The 17,256-nt window shown below is 39.9% G+C and overlaps 1 protein-coding gene and 2 non-coding genes across 4 annotated transcripts; 2 read left to right on the top strand and 1 right to left on the bottom strand.

Annotated features, from left to right (window-relative positions):
- The first annotated feature begins 3,290 nt into the window (after window positions 1–3,290).
- On the top strand, window positions 3,291–11,184 carry mapre3a (microtubule-associated protein, RP/EB family, member 3a). Of its 2 annotated transcripts, none has more exons than XM_030116646.1 (7): window positions 3,291–3,419; window positions 6,536–6,663; window positions 6,757–6,902; window positions 7,000–7,156; window positions 9,072–9,211; window positions 9,283–9,435; window positions 9,756–11,184. In XM_030116646.1, exons 2-7 carry the CDS (start codon window positions 6,543–6,545, stop codon window positions 9,822–9,824), a joined length of 786 nt encoding a protein of 261 aa, XP_029972506.1. In that variant the 5' UTR covers window positions 3,291–3,419; window positions 6,536–6,542; the 3' UTR covers window positions 9,825–11,184. The 2 variants fall into 2 exon arrangements, with proteins under 2 accessions (XP_029972506.1, XP_029972505.1); XM_030116645.1 differs by having other exon boundaries at window positions 7,000–7,192.
- A 2,751-nt stretch (window positions 11,185–13,935) lies between these two features.
- On the bottom strand, window positions 13,936–14,008 carry trnaa-agc (transfer RNA alanine (anticodon AGC)). The gene has a single exon. It is a non-coding gene; the product is annotated as a tRNA-Ala (tRNA).
- Window positions 14,009–15,338: 1,330 nt separating this feature from the next.
- On the top strand, window positions 15,339–15,411 carry trnaa-agc (transfer RNA alanine (anticodon AGC)). Its single transcript has one exon. It is a non-coding gene; the product is annotated as a tRNA-Ala (tRNA).
- Window positions 15,412–17,256: the final 1,845 nt, after the last annotated feature.

Raw genomic sequence — 17,256 nt, 5'->3', positions numbered from 1 at the left:
TACTCAGCGCAATTATTTAGAACTGTAAGATGTTAAACTGTATGACAATGCCATAATAATTGGAAAATGGCCGGGAACATGTTTACTAAGTGGTTTAATGTACCAAATTTCAGTCAACTGTTAACCAAATATAAGCAGCAGATTAAAAAAAAGAGTTGTTATTGAGTTCCATTGGTTACTGGATCATGCTAAGGGAAGACTGTTGTATCTTACTAATAGTTTTAGGATAATGGAAGTCAGTCATGGTTTTTACGATGCGATTGTTTTACCTCACTGTAAAATACGATTTTGCACTTGTATCATGTACTATTTAGATGCCTTTTTACATAATTTAATGTCACAAACGTCACAAAACTGTCTTTTTACCACAAGCCATTGTGAATGAAAGGTAATAAATAAGTTATTACACGGATGTCGACATGACATTAAGCATGTCAGCGACTGACAAAATTCTCTGATCAATTGAAAGATATTGTAATTCAAGCTTACCTTTTTAATGTGTTTATTTTTTTATATTGCAATATTTGTGTTGTTTTCCTTTGATGCGATTGTGTTAGAAATAACTGATATGTAAAAGTTCTGTCTTTTTTTTGTGTCAGATTAGCATTTCAGATCATGTTTACAGCCTTATAGCAGAATAGACTTCTGTATCCACCCCTCCACCAAATGTGAATGAATCCATGCTGTGAGCAATGTGCACGGTAGCACAGCCAGTACAAGCATCGTCGTCATGTTCATCTCCACAAAAGAGCAAAAAGTCTCACCCAAACTGCCTTTTTTTTTCGCACACGAGAACACTGACACTCTCCAACACAGGGGTCCAAACTTGCAGACTGTCATACGTTTCAAAGTTGGCACTTTCTGCACCTTCGGTCTGTTCTAATGTGAAACGGCAGGGTGCAAACGTCCAATGTAGCAAACCACTGTGAAGCATCCAGAGAACAGGCGAACTGATCCCGACAAAATCGAAGGTTTAACAGCACAGATGTTAGTCAGTAAACGCCAAGTCTACAGAGGATCAAATGCCTTCTCACGCCATCAGAAGTTTGTATGTTTGCTTAGCAAAAAAAATAAAGAAAGAAGCACTGATACTTTTTCAAATGATCAACTTATGTATTTGTATTGTAAATTTTTAGTTGCTTATTTTAACTTGTAAATTATTGTTTTAGTAATCTCATGTTTTTATCAAAACTGCAACATAAGCAGGTATGCACAGAAGATTTAGCTCATTTTTAGACCCAGCTTTTGTCAGAGAAACACTTTACCTTCATCTTTGCATGTTTTTTTTTTTCTTTTGGACAGACTTCAACTTTTTTCTTAGGGCGCTCCAGTGAATCCTGTTTTGTAGCCCGACTCCCAAATGTACACTGGTGCTGAACAATGTGTCGTTACATACATGCAATTCTGTTCCTTCTTCTTGCTTCCTTCAGCTCTTTATCACATGATTTGAGTGCAAATAAACCACGATGAAATCAAACTTGGTGTCTGATTGCAGAGAAGTCACACAAAGTAGCTCACAGATGTCATAAAAGAGAATTCAGTGTTTGCAAAAAAAAAAAAAAAAATAAAAAATTATATCTACCATCTGTTTCATGTCACAGATTATCAATATCAAATCTGTAACTTCAACTGTATCCAACTAACTACTTCATATCTCAACTTTATATGTCAACAAGATCCTGACCAGCAGTGTAAAAACATTTCAATCCTTGCCCCCTAAACCAGCCCCGCCCACTCCTCATCCATGTTTGGATTTTGGAGTTGGGCTCAGTTGCTTTTTGTTTTCAAAGTTTTTTGGCGAATTCCAGTGGCTAAACCGGAAGTGACGCCATCACTGTGCATAGTGGAGATTACAGAGATAAACTTTAACCATCGTCTGAAAGCTGCAATAAGTAAACTTATAGCCAAAATACCACGTATTACAGCAATCAAGCAAGAGCAAGAGTCTGCACTTTGGTGAGTTTCTCACAGGAAAAGATGTTTTCGTGTGTCTTTGCGTGTGTAGAAACTAGAGCTAAAGAGCTAAAGCTAACCCTAGAGAAGCTAACGCATTTTGATGACGTATTTGTTTTGAAGCGCTGATTGGCTGAAGTACGCTGTCAGTCGAAGGAGTAACATGAGTCAACTCCAAAATCCAAACGAGGATGAGGAGAGGGCGGGGCTGGTTTACAGGCTAGGTCAATCCTCTATTGCTCCTAGATTTGAATGTTAAAGGAATTCTCCGAAGATTTTGGACCCACGTTCTTTCGCTGTCATTGACAAAGTGAGATAAGCTCATAAATACCTTTTTTGTGTCTGTACATCAAGTGGCTGGATCCCAGCTGTTAGCATCGTTGTTATCTTAGCTCAACTGCTGGAGGTGAATAGGAGACAGAGCCGGACTGACGAAAGTGGACAAAATACTCCTTACAGTGGCCCAGGGGACGGCGTATTAGCACTTGAAGTAAATCCGAATGGTTATAAAACATTTTAAAAGACGTGTTTTCTTTTCAATCTGTTAAAATTGAGTCTGAGTCTATGGCTTCTACCGCTGTGCTCCGGTATATCATTCCGCGGAGTCCTGCGCATGCGCAGGTCTGTGTGTATCAAAACGTTATTTTAACGGATTTTTAGCAGATTTTATTTTGTCCACTTTCGTCAGTCCGGCTCTGACTCCTGTTCACCTCCAGCAATTGTGCTAAGCTAACTACGATGCTAACAGCTGGGATCCAGCCACTGGAAGCACAGACACTAAAAAGGTATTTATGAGCTTGTCTCACTTTGTCAATGACAGGGAAAGGGCGTGGGTCCAAAATCTTCGGAGTATTCCTTTAAGTGGATATCTTGTCCCTCCTTGGTGGACTCTGTCCTCCATAGTCAGCTGTGATTGGTTTATAACATCCTGTAAGGCCTGAGATGAAAAAAAAGCAGTATATGGATGAATGGTGCAACTTCCTTTATAACCAAGTCTTATCACACTTTCCACACTAATTATGCATTGTGATTTCTTCATAACAGAATCTCTCTTGTAATGCTTGTAGCTCCACTTGATGCAGGACTTGCTGCATCAGTTTTCAAGAGCAAATCAACCTCAATCCAAGCTATTCTAGTCTGTTATCATCAGGCAGCGCATGAAGTCTTTGCACGAGGCATTTCTGAAGCCCGACCTCACAAGAAACCTTAGTCAGAAACGGGCCTAAAAACCCGAGCAGACACATGATGTGTCTCTGAGCCGGAGCAGGCCAAAGTCCTATTTATAATGAACCTTTAGCAGCATGGAGTCGTGCGCATGCGCGCTGGCCGCTGGATTGTTGCAGCCCCAGACAGGGCGGCCCGTTACTAAGCACTGCAGGCTGACAACGACGACAGCGCCGGGCTCTGCCAGAAGGAAGGAGGACTCGCTGCCAGCCCGATAACAACCAGAGACACTCCTGAACGCAGTGAGTATCTCCCCCACCCCTCTACCACCGCACCTCCCCGGCAGGACACGCGCCCCCGCAGGACGCGCTCCGGCCCGGTTTGGTGCGTGTAAGGATGAGAGAGGGGCGCTGTGTGTTATTTAATTCTCATGCAGAGAAGAGACGGGGGGACTGACAGTCCTGAGGTATTCGGGGAGGCCTGTAGAGGGGGCCCGCTGTAGCAGCTCCGTTGCGCGATGCGGGTTTTTTTTTCTTCTTTTTTTTTTTGTTTGTTTGTTTTTTTTTTTTTGTAGAATAAAACGCAGTTCAGGCAAAACGGGCGCATTTATTGTTCTCCGGCTCGGGCTGGAAATGTCAGACCTCCGCCCATTCTGAGCTGCTGGACTGAAGCGGTTTGCACTCGGGATTTTGCTGCAGTCATTATCCTAGCTATTTCTCTCTCTCTCTCTCTCTCTCTCTTTTTGACAAGGCCCTGTATTTTATTTTATTGTAATCTAGGGTAAAATAGACTGTCTTCCCCATTTGTGCGCGTCTCCCCATACAATTAACCTTATTTGTTGCGTCCGCACCCTGGGACCAGTGAGCCTGTGCGTCCTGGAGGGTTTTCAGAGCTGACTGTGTGTTTTTAGGCTGGATTCACGCAATTGCAGGATAGCCGAGCCCCACGGGAGACTTTGCTGGTATGCGCGCAATGCATTCACATTTCTAACATTATCTTCAGAAAACTGTGTCTTGTGCAAACTGCAGTTAAATTGACTTGCGTGCAGGTCCCCCCCCCCCCCCCCCCTTCCCCCCACTAGACTAGGGGTTATCAGGTGCAGACACTGACTGGGATGTGACCTTAAAATCAGCACCTTCAAAAGCCCCATTCCACGTAGTTAGTATGCATTTTAGTGCAGGGAGGTGTTGCTGGATCGGTGGTGACACTGCTGAAGGCATTAACAGGCAAAGTGAGCACAGGGGAGGCTGGAGCTGCCAGATGTGTAAAGCTGCTGAAAAACACCAGGATATTTCTGTTTAATCTAGGGGGGATTACACTCAAAACACATCTGTAGATTAAAGCTGAAAGCAAAGAAGCTTCTCAGGCTCTGTGTTTACTGTCAAACATCAACCGCGTTTCAAAAAAAAAAGGGGCTAATATCACATATTACAGTGGGCTTTACCAGCAACAGTTTGTGACCCAGCCCAAAACTATTGATCACAATGGATGGTCAGCAGGTTGCAGCTTGTATATGCAAAGTTTGATAGATTTTAGATTTTCACACCATCGTTTTACATCTCAAAAGGTCAAGATGGCAAAAAGCAGGGTCAGTGAAATTAGCACAGTTAATTAGGGCCATTAGCTGATGAAATCAGGAGCTTGATCAGATCAACTCACAGATTTAATCAGCAACTTTTGATAACTCCGTCAAGATACATGTGTTGTGCATACAAAGGCAGATGTACCTAGACAAAGTGTTTGCTTTTTCCCCAAAGGGGTTTGGGTTTTTTTCCTTCCAGGTATGATTAAAAGGCAGAATTCTGGACTGTGGGTAAAAAGCAGAAGTCTAAATTTAGTAAATTCTTCAGCACTTGTTAGCTGGAATCACCTCCAGTGACCTATGACCCTGAAATGAACTAAAGATATCAGAGATGGGTGGATTGATAACCAGGAGTTAAATTTATGGTTTCAGTTTCCTTTTTTTCATCTGTCAGATATACTGAGATGATGTGATTTCGGCCTGCTTAAACAACAGACAAGCCAACGTTTGATCCTGATTTGAACTCTGTGGTCTGGTGTTGAGAGGGGAGATCACAGGGGTTCACTGATGGCCAGCGTCTTGGTCATGTGATCACAAACAGCCTGACTTTATTTTCTGAGAATAACTTCACAACCCCTGCACACAATGTGACTGTTGCTACGAGCTACTCGCAAGCAGAAGAAAATGAGATTGCTATCAAAGTGACTCCAACGCTGCACCAAAACAACAGTTTGCATAATCCCAAGGAGGTAAACATAGGTCAGTTAAACCGACCTTTGAACCCAAGTTTGTGACGTGCACATTGCACAGTGTAGCAGGTAATCATTTAATGGGACTGTGAAAGTCCGAGGAGTCTTCAGTCGTAAGTGAAGGGTCACAGGTAGCCCCTCTCATTCCTCTCATTCAGCTGGGACCTTCATGTGAGTTTGTTTTGATTTTTCCAGTAATTTTATTTCAATGTTATAAAGCTTAGATCATCTGGTAAACTTGAATAATTTGTGTTGGATCCCATTTTGTATATTGTTTTTTTTTTTTTTTGAGTTCATGACATAAATGGAGTTTGGCCAAAAGTGAAAATTAATGCTTTTTGTCCAGGTTTTGTTTGAGCAAAGGTTTTGGATGCTGTTATGTTTGTTGTTTTTTTTTTTTTGCCTCAGCATTTTTTATGCTTTCTGCCTAATGGGTTTTGTGGCCACGTAGAATGGCCATATTGTGATTTCCACTAAAGAAGAGACTTGGCTCAGCCTTGCAATACTTGAAATGACACTTGAAGTTTACTCAACTTGTGTCACATACAGAAAATAAAAGTATTTTATGCAAATTGCCTCTTGAAAAACAAAGAAAACATTCACAAAATGTGTTTCACAAAGGCAAGACATGAAAACAGAAATGTCCAGGCATATGACGATATTTGGTCACCAGAGAAAATGTGTTTGTTTCTGTCTTTTATTTCTCAGCATTAGCGTAATTCAAGCTTGAGTGTAACTTTACACTTTGACTGTTTGCTTTAGAAACGTTTGTCTGCACTTTGTTTTGTTTGCTCTTGAATTGTGCACATGTGACACCACTGCTTTCCTCTCGCAGTTTTTGTTGTGTGTTTCTTTTGGATTTCACAGATTTTATCGATAGTTTTTCAAATTCTTACTTTCTCAGTATTGATCAAATATATTGTTGACCAACCAAAATCTCATTAAATTCCATTTGTTGACAGACCAACAACTAAATTATTGATGATCACTTTGAAATGATTGCATCAATACAAGATAAGAAGCTGTTTTTTGGTCTTGATGGTGTTGATAAATACAATGGCCAGTTGATTTGAAACAGGCTTTAGTGAATCCTGTTGAACTCTGGCCTTTTAACTAAATCCCTTCAAACTGCGTTTATGTGCCACAGGTCGGGGATGGCAGTGAATGTGTACGCCACGTCCGTGTCCATTGACAACCTCAGCCGACATGACATGCTGGCGTGGGTCAACGACTCCCTGCATCTCACCTACACCAAGATCGAGCAGCTCTGTTCAGGTGAGGCCTGAGGGTGTATTCAGTGGGGCGATCCTCGGTAAAAACCTGCTTGAAAACCAAAACGTTGTTGTGCGTTTGTGTTTGTGTTTCCAGGGGCTGCTTATTGCCAGTTCATGGACATGTTGTTTCCAGGGTGTATTCTTCTGAAGAAGGTCAAATTTCAAGCCAAGCTGGAGCACGAGTTTATACACAACTTCAAAGTTCTTCAGGCGGCTTTTAAGAGGATGAGTGTTGACAAAGTTAGAACCACTTTTTTTTTTTAATCACATGACTCAATATTTCACTAACTAGCTTCAGATCATCCAGTAATATTTGTGGCATGTCTCCTGATTGCAGATAATTCCTGTAGAAAAGCTTGTAAAAGGGAAATTCCAGGACAACTTTGAATTCGTTCAGTGGTTCAAAAAGTTCTTCGACGCCAACTACGACGGGAAGGAGTACGACCCTTTACTAGCCAGACAGGGGCAGGACGTGGCCCCTCCCCCCAATCCAGGTGATCACTTTATCCACAGACCAAAGAGAAACCCAGGTAAAGCAAAAAAAAGAAAAAGAAAAAGGTGTCTGCCTTTGCTGCACGGTCTTGCTCGAGCTTTGGATGGCTCAGAAAGCGCTCCCTGCAAGCGAGTGGTGTGAGCAGCACGATTCACAGAATGACTGCTGTCCTCCTCGATCCATCTCGCTGCCCGGCTTTCACACACCTGACGCTGTACCGTCGGTACGGGTGAGTCTGTGGGGTGAGAAAGGAGATCAGCTACAACAGGCCCTGCTGCACGAGAGCCAACGCACTCTTGATACGAGAACAATCTCGAATTGTCATAAGTTGCATTTATTTTCAGCATTTATTAAGCAACTCCTTAACTATTTTAGGCAGTAACTAATAAACGAAGCTCCAGTCAAATAGTGAGGTTTAGTTTCTAGTCAAGTAACTCAACTTCTACGGTAATTAACTAACTCGCAACTATGAATATCACTTATAAAGTAATTCCATTGCTCTTTAAAATAGTAATAACACTTACAACAAGCAATTATCATGTGCTTATTTTTAAGTTATAGTAAAGTAAATGAATGACTTCTGCAATTAACTGTAAATAGTAACTATAACTGTAATCATTTACTATTTTTAGTCACTAGTAAAGTAACTCCACTACTATTTTAATCAGTAACTGCAATTGTAATCAAATACAATATTAGTTTTCAATTGCTAGTAAAGTTACTGCACTACCAGAGTATTTAAAGCAGTAACTATGACTGTAACCATGTAATAATTGTAGTTACTTGAAAAGTAACTCATTTATTTGAATCGGTAACTAGCAACAGTAAATGAAATCTATTCATTCTTTTCAGCTGATAGTAAAGAACCCTCCCCATCAAAGTATTTAAGGCATTAGCTAGTAACTATATTGGGTCAAGTACTAATACTCTAGTCAAGTAGCTCCAGTAATTAAATAAATTTCAGCTCCCAATAAAGTCACTCCAATACTCCAATAGTTGAAGCAGTAATAAGTGACCATGAAACTGAAGTACAGATTTTCCAATACTATAAAAACAAGGTCTGCTAAGGCACTAAAAGTAACCTGAGTGCGATGTGAGGTTTTCTGAAACTTGCACACAGGGAGTGAATCTGTGTAGGAAGGGGCGCCTGGTCATTTCCTCTTGCTTGGGGAGTCCGTTTGTTCTGGGACGCCGCCGATCACCACAGTGTGTAGCGGGAAGTAGCATCAGTGAGGCGGAAAATCCAGCTGATCCTGATCATTATTTCTAAAACATCCTCAGAATGATGACAGCGGTTTCCGCCAGTGTCCTGCATCGAGCAGTGGATGCAACACTGTGGCAGCTTTATTTCTATGAAAGCTGGTTTTAGGATGAATAATATTTTGTCCCACTTCACTAACAAGAGAAACGTCAGCCTGAACAGCCTGTTGAAGCTTTCTTGCTTGAAATCATGGCAAACAATCCAAGTCGATTGGTAGAATGTAGCCTGCTTTGTGACTCTGTCACTGTAAAGCAGGGCAGTTTTAAGTGTGCAGAATGACTGCATTGATTTTAAAAACTGATAATGCGTGTTGGCATGTTCTGTCTTTGAGTTTATTCCAAACACCTGTGGCTGAAGAGTTACTCCACAGTTTCTTTTTTTTTTTTTTTTTTTTTTTTAAAGATTTTGACTCATTTTTCTTTCATTTAACTTGAATTTTGAATTTGGCTTTCCAGTATTTGTTACTAAAAAGTATTCTATTCTTAATCCATTCAACAAAATGACACTTCAAAGGCACAACATTACGCTATAAGCTCCCATCAGCGCTCTATAATGTGCTATACCCATCGCCACAATCGCTACAAAGCTAAAGAAATACTCTCAATCTGTTTTATATCAAATGATTGACTGGTCTTTCCTCGTCTGCTTGCTCCAGGACCACAGAGGACATCTCCCACAGTTCCCAAAAACATGCCAACACCACAGCGGGTCCAGCACACTCCAGTCATGAGGAAGAATCCCTCTTTGTCTAGAAACGGGGGCAGCGACGCTGAAATCATGGAGCTAAATCAACAGGTAGAGTTATGGCTAGATTTAAATACAACAATTCAGTTTGTAATGTTGTTTTTTTTTTCTTTCCTCCTCAGTTGATGGAGTTGAAGTTGACTGTAGATGGACTAGAGAAGGAGAGAGACTTCTACTTCAGCAAATTACGGGACATCGAGCTCATTTGCCAGGAACATGAGAGTGAAAACAACCCCGTCCTCAGCAAGATAATCGACATTCTCTACGCAACAGAGGTATCTGTTCAGGATGACTGCCTGCCACTGTGTAGCAGAAGTTTATCCAGGCCAGGACTGAACTGGTGGTGTAGTGGTTAGCACTCTTCACTCACAACATGAATGTTGTCCTTTCAAGTTCCAGGGTCTCTGTGGGTTTACGCAGTCAAAAACATGCATTCAGGGTTAAGTGATGATTCTAAAATTGTCCATGTATGTGTGGATGTCTCTCTCGTAACATGTAACTTGCGTTTTCCCACAGTCACAAAGGAAATTTGTCATTCAAAGTGAAAATAAAGCAGAATATCTGGTAAATATGTCTATTTTTTTCTTTATTTCAGGAAGGATTTGCACCTCCAGATGATGAAGACCTCGATGAACAAGCCCACCTGGACCAGGATGAATACTGAACCCATCATCTTCCTCCCCCCCCCCCCCCCCCCCCCCCGGGCATCATCATCCTCTCTTTCCTTTTATTTTTGCCCTCATTTATTTTGTACTCTCTTTGCACGCTTTCTATAAATACCCACCATTATCCCCGCTCTCTGTCTGTCTTTTTCTTTCTTCCTCATATGTATATCAGTTGGTAACCCACCCCCTCCACCCTCTGGCCGTTGACTTACTTACAAATACACAACTACTCCATGTCATCATCTGCAGCTCCTCCCTGCCTCCACATACAACTGTAACAGCAACAGAATATATGACATACCCCAGTTAACTCAGCATGAGTAATGCAGAAAAATAGAGCCTGGAATGGAAGTCGTTAGAATGAGTCTAAATCTGTACATATTCCCAACGTGTTGATTTCTGAAAGTACACACTGTCTTTGCTCATTCTGGAGATATTTATTTGCCTTTCGTGCGTTGTTAATACTACTGTCAGAGCACAGAACAACTCTGCTCCGATGTGCCATCAGGACACTCCCTGAGCTACTAAAACTGTAACTGAAGTGACTTTTTACTAACGATTTCATATTTATTTAACTTATATTTTGTTTAGAAAACTTTTTTTCCTGTAGCAAAATTGGTGCAAACCTACTGTACATGAAGTGAAACCTGAAGGCCGTGTGTTAGTTGACTTTGTGCTCGAGGCAGCGTCAAGCTTTTGATTTCAGCTCTCGTGGGTTCATGGCATGTAGAAACACTGAAGGAAATTCTTTGGTTTGATGACTCGAGGCGTATGATGAGTGCTCTGCGATTATTCATTATTGATCAGCAACATATCTGAGCATGAGAATGTTACACATTGACTGTGAATGAGTGCTATTTTGTAAATGTATTTTGTGTGGAGATTTTGTCCGATGTCGCACGATTCTGGTTTATTGCCGTTGTACTTTTTAGGCCGACATGCAGGAGCCTATTTGGTTGAAAGCTTCGACAACATGATTATAGATTGTAGCAGTTTTAATGTCTTAACTCTGAAATTTTGAGGGCACATGACCCTGAATCAATCTAGTTGACATGACAGCATATGTCATGGTTTTACTGCTAATTATAGCAATGTTTATACTTCCAATTTGCTTGTAAAGGGGTGCCCAGGGTTTAAGACTTGTAGTCAGGAAGAAAATCACGATAAAGTGATCTTTGACCAGTGGACGGATCATCATAAACATCCAGTTTGATGAGGATGTCTCTTTGTCCCTCCCCAGATGTTTTTACTTTGCAAACTGGCTGTCGTCTGCTCCGGAACTTGCATTCATTGACCATGTAAACATCAACAGGACACTCATCTTTTGAGTTTTGAATAAAGAAACAGTTGTGAAACAAATGGTTGTGGTCTATTCCAAGTTAAAACATGGATATATATGGATATATGCTGCTGCAATAACAACCAGCAGATGTCAGCAATATCACTATTTCAGTATTTTTCCTCCAAACCATGCAAGTTTTACCTGATGTGGTTGACCTGCTGTAGTGTTACTTTGGGAAAAAGCTGTCTGGACATGACCATGTGTTTTTGAAGCAGGATGTCAGTTCAATGTCGAACCAGCAGTAGCACATCACACATGTAATTAGAAGTCATGAAGTGTCTCAACAGTGTCACAAAAGCCTTTTTAAGAGCAAGTCACATTACATTATTCGATTTTGAGAGGCAAAGCGATCGCTTAGCACGCGACAGGTAGCGGGTTCGATGCCCTCATCCTCAAAATACCATTTTTCCTTTTAAAAATCTTCATCTCCATTGAGCCGTTCACCAGCATTTATAATTTTATGTTTGCATCCAATAAATAGTCAATGGTTACAGCATAAAAACGTCTGCTTTGCGAGGGAAAGACGGAAGCGAGAAAAAAAACTATTGATTCGCGCATGCGCGTGGGAGACCAAACTAAGCCCAAAGTAAGCCCAAGCAAGCGTTCTGATTGGAAGATGAACAGGTTTACATTTATCAGTAAGCATTCTGATTGGCCATAAATGAGCTTAAATTGCTCGAACAGCATGCTCCAGTGAAGTGGAAACAGGACATTCATCTTTTGAGTTTTGAATAAAGAAACAGTTGTGAAACAAATGGTTGTAGTCTATTCCAAGTAAAAGTATGACATGGAAGTAGCTTTTATTAACCTCAATATTTTTCCTTTCTCTTATGACAGGTGCGAAACAAAGTTCCTCCCAGCAGAAAAGTTTATATCTGATTGTTAGAATAACAGGAGCATCAAGCTTACTCAGCTCATTTGTCGAATTGACACTATAAAGTTCAACTCTGATCATTCATGGTTATGTTGTGGGTAATTGTCCATGCAGGCACAAATTATCAATTAAAATACTCAGTTTTGAAGTGCTTTAGCACTTTCTTCCACACGATCCCATCATGACCTCAATGTGACGTAGCAGGAGTTTTACCATATATGGAAGTGCAGAGTGCTGGCTGAAGAAATCATTCTGAGGTGATGATGTCACGTTACCAAGGTGTTGCTAGGAGACGAGGTTCTAAACTCAGCTGATTGATGTACACATTCCATTTGTTCTTTGACTTCTTTTGTGGAAAATCACTCAGGAATTGATATTATGCAAATTACTTCATTCAGGTTCCCATAAACAATGATTTATCATGGGTCAAAAAAATTTGTTATAATTAAACATGAAGCCTAAACTTTCCATTTCTTCCCTCCTTGATTGCAGTTTATTGTCTTCTGGTTAAGGTTTGTCTGCTTGACTGTGTGATAAAACTATTGTCATGGTGACTCACAGGAAAAACTCCCAGTCACAAAAGTCAAAGTAATTTAAAAACCAAGCATGTTGTAACTGTCTCTCTCTTTATGTAATGTTGGGGAATGTCCCAGTTTTACTAATTGGACTAATTCTTGATAATATGTAAGAACTAGTGCTGTCGATTTTAATCGCATTAATCACTATTAATTCATGGAGGGCTGTCAAAGATTTTTTGTAAATCACGCTTAATCACAGAAGTTGGCTCGGAGACAAAACTCATTTTACTGTCATTGAGACTTAGTTTCACCCCTGTGCAGCACAGGTGCATTATGTGACATTTTTCCATTCCTGTGCAGCACAGGTCCATTATGGGACATTGTTTTTGTGCAGGTGCATTATGGGACATTTTTCCATTCCTGTTCAGTACTGGTGCATTTGAAGCTTGAAAATGTTACAAATATCCTCTTGTGGCCATTTATGTTTTGGTGATTTTCTGTGTTGGTTACAAATTCACAAATTGCACATTTAATAGCGAGTAACTATGGTCAGAGTTGTGATTAATTAGTTAAATTTTTTTTTAATCGATTGACAGCACTACTAAGAACACAATGGGAGTACTCGGTCAGCACAGGTTGCCTAAACTCAAAGCTGAAGTTGATCCTTGTGTAATCAAAGAAAGGTCTGAAAAGCGCGGAACACCTTCAAACTAGCTCTGGTCTAGAACAGGCTCAGCGGCCCTAATTATTAAAATTAGGTAGTGACAGAAAACACCTGATGATGACAGTTTTTTTACTTTGCAGATAGTTACAGTCTCTGTTTTGATAAGTAGTTTGCATTAAGTTTAATGAGTTACCGGTACTTGTTGGACAGTGTGCTCCACAAACAGCAAGAGCGTCTTTAATGAAGTTTCAAATGAAAAATAGCATGTATTGAAACCTGATAAAGTTATTAAATATTTCCATATGTTTATGAAATGAACTTTTCTTTTTGAAATGCTCAATTATAATTACTATGATGCTCAGTTATGGTACAATTTTGCCTCCAGACAACAAACTTCAAAAACGTCTCCCCAAAAATAAAATGGACAAAATTTTATTTTGGTTATATTTATATTTACATATTTATACATATATATTATATTTATATTTCAGAGAAAATAAAAAACACTCCTTTTCCCCTGAATTGACATTATCATGTGTATCATGAAAGGTTCAATTATAGTGTCAAACACATGACGGATAAATTCTGATCGTACCAGAACCACACCAGGAGAATGTCAGCTTCAAATTAAGCAATGAACTAAATTGTTGTGAAGTTTACACTAATACGATTTCAAATAATCAATCGTTCTTTCAACGGAAGACAATAACATTGGAGGATGCGGGCATCGATCCCGCTACCTCTCGCATGCTAAGCGAGCGCTCTACCATTTGAGCTAATCCCCCACTGACGTAAAAACAAAAAGCCAGAAAAATCGGCGAGTCAAACCACATACGATGTGCTGCTGCCACCTGCTGGTTCGACATTGACTTAACATCCTGCTTCCTGAGCAGGCCTCTGAAAACACAGGGTCATGTCCACACAGCTTTTTCCAAAAGTACCGCTGTAGGTCAACCACATCAGGTCAAACGCGCATGGTTTGGAGGTAATAATGATGGAATAGTGATACTGCTGACAAAACCGTGGTGGCTCCACACACTCACATTTATAAAAGTGCAGCTTCTACAAAAGTTTCTAAATCTTTTCATCGTGTTGTCCTGACACCTGCTGGTCGTGAGTGAAACTGACATCCTGCTGGGTTGTTCAGTAGATTGTTGTAACTCAACAAAATCTACCTCTCTGTTCACCAGCATTTATAATTTTATGTTTGCATTCAGTAAACATTCAATGGTTACAGCATAAATACATCTTCTTTGGGAGGCAAAGACTGCAGAAAAAAATATTGATTCGTGCATACGCGTGGGAGACCAAAGTAAGCCCAAAGTAAGCCCAAGCAAGCGTTCTGATTGGACGATGAACGGGCTCACGTTTATCAGCAAGCAGTCTGATTGGCCATAAATGATCTTAATGTGCTCGAACAACACGCTCTAATAAAGTAATAGCATCGATTCCCGCACGGTCCAAATAATTGGCTGATCCAAAAGGGCCAGCCCCTTTATTATTTTCAAATCTCCATCTCTGTTCACCAACATATTTGGAGAAATGTATGTCTTCAATCAAAAAAGTCAACATACAGTATATCTATTTGAAGTGTTATAATGCACATTTAACTCGACAACAATAACAATATAGGTCAGTACGTTGTTTGTGGTAAAAGTAATGAAGAATGCATGTTTTATATTTCATTGAATTATAAAAGAAATTGATGGAGTACCATGATGGACATTAGTCCTCCAAGTGCAGTTAAACAACACTGTTTTGACTCAGTTACAGGTACTGAAGCACACATTTCAAAACCTGCACTTAGTTGTCGTTATATTTAATATCATCAGAGTTTTAAACTACAGCAATCTGCTGAACAATCCAACAGGATGTGAGTTTCTCTCCGGACCAGCAGGTGTCAGGACAACACCATGAAAACATTTAGAAACGTTTGCAGAAGCTTCACTTTTCTAAATGTGACTTTTTCAATTTTGAGTGCGTGGAGCCTGCTATATCACCAGTTAACTGTTATTATTATCACTTATCATTTTACCAAGATATCAAACAAATATAGAACCACCAGGGGGCAGCAGAGTTCCACAAGTAAAATTGGCCCAGGGAGTTGTTACATCCGGGGGATTAGCTCAGATGGTAGAGCGCTCGCTTAGCATGCGAGAGGTAGCGGGATCGATGCCCGCATCCTCCAAATTTATTCCCACTAGCTTAAAGAACCCATGAATGGTTTTAATTCACACTTTACCTCATACTACCACTGGTCTAGAGGCCCAGAGGCCCAAATTATTCATAGTGATAGAAAACACCAGACTTTTTTTTTTTCCAATAGCATCTTTTATGAAGTTTTAGATAAAAAAAAGCATGTATCAAAACTTTCTTGAATCTACAAAATGTTATGCATATGTTTCTGAAATAAACCTTTTTTTCAAGATTTTTAAGTTATGCGCAAATATGGTTGTTGCCTCCAGGCAACAAACTTCAAAAACTTCTCAAAAATAAAATGTCCAGCATTTTATTTTCGATGTTTACCTTTTTCTGAGAAAAAAAGAAAAAAACAACACTTCTTCCTCCTCTAAATGTCATGATGTGCACCATAAAAGGACAAATGATCGTCTTAAACACATATCAGATAAAGTGTAATTTTATCGGACCAAGACCAGTAGAACGTTTAGGTCTAAAGTAAGCAATGCGCTAGTTTCAGTCCCGCTACCTCTCTTATTCGGCTGATGCACTCTGCTCTTAGAGCAAAGTAAGCCCAAAGCAAGCCCATCTAGGCCAATCAGAGTGCTTGGTGATAAATTTAAGCCAATCAGAACGCTTGCTTGGGCTTACTTTGGGCTTACTTTGCTCTCCAAGGTGCATTCTCGAAATTTAATGTATTGCAAAGAGACAGGGCGACCTTGGTATGTACTTTTATATTTATTTTATTTTCTCAAGATTAAAGATCATGATTAGTGCAAAACCAGAATATCTGGGGTGATTTTTTTAAAATCCCATCTGACATGATTTTGCTAACCAAAAAGATTACATGCTCTTGAAATACAAATGTTTAGCTATCCCAGTTTCTATTCATCCAAACTTCATAATATCTAAAACAGTTAGTCTATTATCTAATGTTTTTGTAACCATGCATTTACACATTGTTGTGATGTAGTCGGCTTAACCTGTTATCATCTGAATATTTTCTCCAAAGTATTTCCGTAAATTGTTCAAGTGTTGTTCAAGACATTTTACCGTCTGAAGATGTTATCTCCAATAACTAACAAGCATATTTTAGTTCTAAATGTAGCATGCTAATCTGAAAAATAATACATTTTAAATAATCCTATCAGTTTGGCCAATGTACAACTGTGTTGTTGCTTATAAAAACGTAAAGAATTATTTGTCTGGAGATTTGAAGTTGTCATGTGATCAGTGTTTAGCTCACATTAAAATGAATCATCCAGTTGACTCAATTCTCTCATTCAGATGGCAAATATGGCAAATGTATTAATAATGGAGGCGGACTTGCAGCTGCCAAGACAGTGTGGTTGGTCCAACATAATAAAAAAATTAAATGGTTTACAGCATTATATGAGTAGTTAATACTGCTAATATTACTACAACAACATAATACTGCTCCAGGGCAGCAGTAAATGAATAGTGAATAACTATTCAGCATTTCCTTAAAGCAAATACTGATTAGTAATATATTTTATTCTTATTTCATGTTTTCAAAAAGGTGCATGCTTTCCATGTCTCCCTGCTTCAACACAGCTGATTGCAATGAGGCTCATTATCTGGCTTTCTGCTGAACTTGGTGACGAACCTTCATGAGATTCAGGTGTGTTGAAGCAGGGAGACATGGAAAACATGCAGGTCTGAGGCCCTCCAGGACCGACTTTGGACACCCCTGCTTTAGATTATGGATGCGTATCCTCACAGGGCCAACAGAAGAGGTAAATAGGAGTTAGACTGTGGTGGCAGAGCCAGAGCTAAGGAGGAGGTTCTGGCTGAGGCCTCTTCCTTTGTGAGGCAGAAAGGAGGGGATCGCGAT

This window comes from Salarias fasciatus, chromosome 19, assembly GCF_902148845.1.
Source record: "Salarias fasciatus chromosome 19, fSalaFa1.1, whole genome shotgun sequence".
NCBI lineage: Eukaryota > Metazoa > Chordata > Actinopteri > Blenniiformes > Blenniidae > Salarias > Salarias fasciatus.
This window is presented reverse-complemented; position numbering and strand designations above follow the sequence as displayed.

Coding starts and splice junctions, on each gene's coding strand:
- mapre3a (XM_030116645.1), top strand. CDS start 6,543: ATGGCAGTGAATGTGTACGCCACGTCCGTGTCCATTGACAACCTCAGC. Junction 6,664..6,756: donor GATCGAGCAGCTCTGTTCAG/GTGAGGCCTGAG, acceptor TTGTGTTTCCAG/GGGCTGCTTATTGCCAGTTC. Junction 7,193..9,071: donor CAGACCAAAGAGAAACCCAG/GTAAAGCAAAAA, acceptor TGCTTGCTCCAG/GACCACAGAGGACATCTCCC.